Source organism: Salvelinus sp. IW2-2015, unplaced genomic scaffold, assembly GCF_002910315.2.
Source record: "Salvelinus sp. IW2-2015 unplaced genomic scaffold, ASM291031v2 Un_scaffold4919, whole genome shotgun sequence".
NCBI lineage: Eukaryota > Metazoa > Chordata > Actinopteri > Salmoniformes > Salmonidae > Salvelinus > Salvelinus sp. IW2-2015.
This window is the reverse complement of record NW_019946188.1, coordinates 1-5,083: the sequence shown is the minus strand read 5'-3', so window position 1 is coordinate 5,083 and position 5,083 is coordinate 1. Positions and strand designations below refer to the sequence as shown.

Below are 5,083 nucleotides of genomic sequence, written 5' to 3'. Positions count from 1 at the left end.
GGGAGGGAGGGAGGGAGGGAGGGAGGGAGGGAGGGCAAGAGAGTCAGAGAGACAGCGAATCACTACACAGTATGATGAGACAGCTTAAAGAAGTTACACACCCTCAAATAAGGTTTAACACTCAATATTTCACAGATCTCCACATAATTTAAGTCAATTACACGTTCCTTTTCCAAACGACTGATTCTTAATTTGTTTGAGTCCTGAACTATTGAATATGCATATATATTTAAAACATGCTTAGTCATAATCCCAGAGCAGAATTAAGCCTGAAATAGGAAAAACACTGAATGGAGAAAGACTTAAAGAGAGATACACACCCTTACAGAGAACACACACACACATCAACATAAACACACACAGACACACAACACACACATGCAGGCACAGACCCCCCTTCCTCCCCCACTCACACACTCACATTATTACTACAAGTCAAATAGGCCTTGACTCACCCTGCCCAGGAAGTGTTTGCGGTAGGCCCTGGCCGTGCTGTTACACTCCAGCCTGAAGCCGAACCCTCCCGCAGGGCTCATACTCCCTCCGTCATCCTCCTCACAGAAGCTGCTCTCCGAAGAGGTGGGGGTGCCTACAGGCGCCTCGGCATCCTCAATCCAGTAACCCCCAAACTGGGGCAGGATCACCTGCGGGTATGGGCTACCCTTCTCCAGAATCTAAGCCACACAACCAAGGGGCAAGGGGTTTATGTACCAAAATATCACCATCCACAAGAATAGGGCCATATAAATAAATATTTGCTTTTTTACCCCCCTTTTTCTCCCCAATTTCATCATATCCAATTACGGTCTTGTCTCATCGCTGCATCGCCCCAAAGGGCTCGGGAGATGTGAAGGATGAGTCATGCGTCCTCCGAAACATGACCCGCCAAACCACGTTCCTTAACACCTGTCCGCCTATCCCGGAAGCCAGCTGCAACAATGTGTCGGAGGAAACAGCGTTCAAGTCACGACCGAAGTCAGCCTGCAGGCGCCCCCCCCTGGCCAAACCCTCCCCTAACCCGGACGACACTGGGGCCAATTGTGCGCCGACCTATGGGACTCCTGGTCACGGCTGGTTGTGACACAGCCTGGAATTGAACCCGGGTCTGTAGTGACGCCTCAAGCACCGCGATGCAGCACCTTAGAACACTGCCTAGAGCTTGGAACTTTGATCATAAATGTGCCTGTAAAAGTTCTTTGAGCCTTGTTTTACATTGACCATGCGTGTGTGTGTGTGTGTGTGTGCGTGCGTGCGTGCGTGCGTGTGTGCATACTGTATGCGTGCTTATGTGGGTTTGTGTTGTTCATGCTTGTTTGTGCATAGTGTTTTGATCCAATTGATATGATCGTATCAGAGCGCTGACTCACGTCCTCTATCCGCGGGTATGGGATGTAGTCATCCTGTCAGACAGAGAGAGGAGAGACACACACAGATCATTAACCTTACAGGCTGGAATAACTACAGCCCTGTTCAAATACTTCAGAGAACGCCTATTTCCTTCCTCCCTTCCGTAAAGAAATCCCTGATCTGACAAGGTTGGGTAGGTGAATGCTATGAAATAGAACTATTGCTCACACCTATCAATTTGTGTAAGATCAGTGATTACTTCAAGGAAGGGAGAAAGGCAGGTTGTGTTTGTAAAGAAATCAAACAGGGGCCTTGAACTACATTACAATGAGGTCAACTGAGGCGGTCCGTCACTATAGCAAGCTTGAACACAGAAACTCAGGGTGAACATATATACAGTGACTTATTCCACAGAAGCAACTGATGTTCCAATGAGTGATGCAACACAATGAAACAAATGAATCAAACAGGCAAATGGAGGAGTCTGAACCTTCCGACAATCTCAGGGATACGAGTCTCAGGGTTGACTCTATGAGCCCCTGGGTTCATCATTAAGTCACTGGGGCTGGTTAGCAGTCAGCTGGTGTATGACCTTTAAACCTGCTGTGATGTGATGTTCACAGGGACGGACTGGGACTAGAAATAGACCTGTGTATTTCTATCACACTGCCCCATTTTGTCCCTCGAGGCCCATTTTTTTAAACTTGAGGCACCCATTATTATTATTACTTTAATTTTGCACAATTTTTTTTTTTAGACAGATGGACTAAAGATTGACCAGCCCATCTAGCATTTGCCAGAATTGCCCTATGGCCAGTCCATCCCTGGACGTTCACCATCGACTCCAATCGATCTCCATGCCTTTGTTTTTACACTGTATATAGTCCCAGGAGATTGAGGGGAATCACATTCATTATGCACAGCTCTTTGTTATTTTAAGTTAGCCTACGTTTTTTCCTGGTTGAGGGGACCTTAAGAGAGTGTTACAAGTCATTTAGAGAGTGGTGAAACCACTGCAGTGGCTGACAGGCTTAGCACGGAGGATGACCACCATCGCAATCAAATAAAGAAGGGATGGGGGAAAAAAACAAATAAAGGAATACATGAATGAAGGAATGGACAGAGACGAGGTCAATGCATCATGACAGAGAAGCATGCCCAGCGGTGAGGTCCACAGACACTGATGTGTGTGTGTGTGTGTTTCTCAGACCTTGCTTCTCTGCGAGTGGGGCTTCGTCTCCTCAGATTTAGGGACCTGGACAGGGTCACGCATGTGGACGGAGGGTCACAAGGGTAAAAAAAATATCATTCCTGGACTTACACAACTCCCAAATCAGTTACTGTACGTATAATACTGGACTGTACATTCTCTGGGTAAACATTTGATAGGTGGAACCCAGGGAAAATATTTGCTTGGTAAAAAGAAGTGTTTGCGTAATATATGCAGAGCCAAGCCGACATGACTAGTTGACACATCCTGAATTGCACAATTACCAATCTACTGGAAAGACCTGTGGAGAAAGACTTCTGTGCATGTGGGAAGGCTCTGAAGCCTGAATCCTTACCACACACACAGATTCTCTCAAGTCTTTAACCAGACTTAATCATATCTCAATCATCCTTATCCCTACGTTTCATTATTGATTTCATTGGTAGACAAACACACTACTCTGTATATTGTACTCTGTTTGTGGGAAGGCCATTAAGACCTACCATACACACAGAATCTCACAAGTCATTTACCAGACTTAAACTGCATCCTTATCCCTACCTTCCATTATTGATTTCAGTGGTCAACGTACAGACTGGTCTGTCTATCTAAGCAGTGGTCAACGCCCTCTCTGTCCCACAGCGCCACATCGACCTGCACTACTAACTAGACTAGAGGTAACGATGGCGACAGTTGAAAGGCCTCCTATCTGGAATGGTTGATCACAAAGCCCGTCTCAGAGGGATCGAAGATGGATGTATTAAGACAGACCCTACTTTGATCTTAAACCCAGCGGTGTTGACAAGTAGTCCCCCTCTGAGCTATAGCGTTCCCCATCCCCTCCCGGTCTCTCTCTGAGCTAGCCTGGTCCCTGATCTGTTATTGCTGTATTGCCAACTCCTATGGTCATTGTCAATACAGCACAAACAGATCTGGGACCAGGCAGCTAAGCATCACTGGAGGATGAGGACCATTTCAAACACATGCAGAGAGTGCTTAGATCAGGGCTGCCAACCCTCTTTCTGGAGATCTACTGCTCTATGACTTTTCAGTCCAACCCTAATTTAACACACCGGATACTACTTATTAGCTGCTCACAAGACCTTACCAGCTGAATCAGATATGTTAAATTAGGGTTGGACTGGAAAACCTACAGGACAGTAGATCTCCAGGAAGAGTGTTGGGGCAGCCCTGGCTTAGATAGATAGACAGACCAGTCTGTGCGTTTGACCACTGCTTAGATAGACAGACCAGTCTGTACGTTGAACACTGCTTAGATAGACAGACCAGTCTGTGCGTTGACCACTGCTTAGATAGACAGACCAGTCTGTACGTTGACCACTGCTTAGATAGACAAGACCAGTTGTATGTTGACCACTGCTTAGATAGACAGACCAGTCTGTACGTTGGACCACTGCTTAGATAGACAGACCAGTCTGTACGTTGAACACTGCTTTAGATAGACATACCAGTCTGTACGTTGACACTGCTTAGACAGGACAGACCAGTCTGTACGTTGACCATGCTTAGATAGACAGACCAGTCTGTGCGTTGACCACTGCTTAGATAGACAGACCAGTGTTGTACGTTGACCACTGCTTAGATTAACAGACCAGTCTGTACGTTACCACTGCATAGATAGACAGAACAGTCTGTACGTTGACCACTGCTTTGATAGACGACCAGTCTGTGCGCTTGAACGACTATGCTTAGATAGGACAGGACCAGTCTGTACGTTGACCACTGCTTAGACAGACAGACCAGTCTGTACGTTGACCACTGCTTAGATAGACAGACCAGTTGTCGTGACACTGCTTGATAGACGACAGTCTGTACGTGACCACTCTTAGACAGACAGACAGTCTGTACGTTGAACACTGCTTAGACAGACAGACCAGTCTGTACCGTTGACCACTGCTTAGATAGACAGACCAGTCTGTGCGTTGACCACTGCTTAGATAGACAGACCAGTCTGTACATTGACCACTGCTTAGATAGACAGACCAGTCTGTACGTTGACCACTTGCTTAGATAGACAGACCAGTCTGTACGTTGACCACTGCTTTGATAGACAGACCAGTTCTGTGCGTTGAACACTGCTTAGATAGACAGACCAGTCTGTACGTTGACCAACTGCTTAGATAGACAGATCAGTCTGTGCGTGACCACTGCTTAGATAGGACAGACCAGTCTGTACGTTGAACACTGCTTAGATAGGACAGACCAGTCTTGTACGTTGACCACTGCTTAGATAGACAGACCGTCTGTGCATTGACCACTGCTTAGATAGACAGACCAGTCTGTACTGTTGACCACTGCTTAGATAGACAGACCAGTCTGTTACGTTGACCACTGCTTAGATAGACAGACCAGTCTGTACGTTGACCACTGCTTTGATAGACAGACCAGTCTGTGCGTTGAACACTGCTTAGATAGACAGGACCAGTCTGTACGTTGACCACTGCTTAGATAGACAACAGTCTGTACGGTTGAACACTGCTTAGATAGACCAGAACCAGTCGTGCG

The 5,083-nt window shown here is 46.6% G+C and overlaps 1 protein-coding gene across 1 annotated transcript; it reads right to left on the bottom strand.

Annotated features, from left to right (window-relative positions):
- Positions 1-263: 263 nt before the first annotated feature.
- On the bottom strand, positions 264-3,164 carry LOC112077797 (rap1 GTPase-activating protein 2-like). Its single transcript, XM_024144233.2, has 4 exons — positions 2,558-3,164; positions 1,368-1,400; positions 456-674; positions 264-269 (listed from the first exon to the last, which is right to left on the bottom strand). The coding sequence occupies exons 1-4, from the start codon at positions 2,618-2,620 to the stop codon at positions 264-266; spliced, it is 321 nt and encodes a 106-aa protein (XP_024000001.1). The 5' UTR covers positions 2,621-3,164.
- Between the last annotated feature and the right edge of the window lie 1,919 nt (positions 3,165-5,083).

What these genes read in the sequence shown, in the direction of transcription:
- LOC112077797 (XM_024144233.2), bottom strand. Translation starts at nt 2,620, where the DNA reads ATGCGTGACCCTGTCCAGGTCCCTAAATCTGAGGAGACGAAGCCCCAC. An exon ending in CCCACTCGCAGAGAAGCAAG is followed by an intron (nt 1,401 to 2,557) that starts GTCTGAGAAACA and finishes TCTGTCTGACAG; the next exon opens with GATGACTACATCCCATACCC. An exon ending in CATACCCGCGGATAGAGGAC is followed by an intron (nt 675 to 1,367) that starts GTGAGTCAGCGC and finishes TGTGTGGCTTAG; the next exon opens with ATTCTGGAGAAGGGTAGCCC.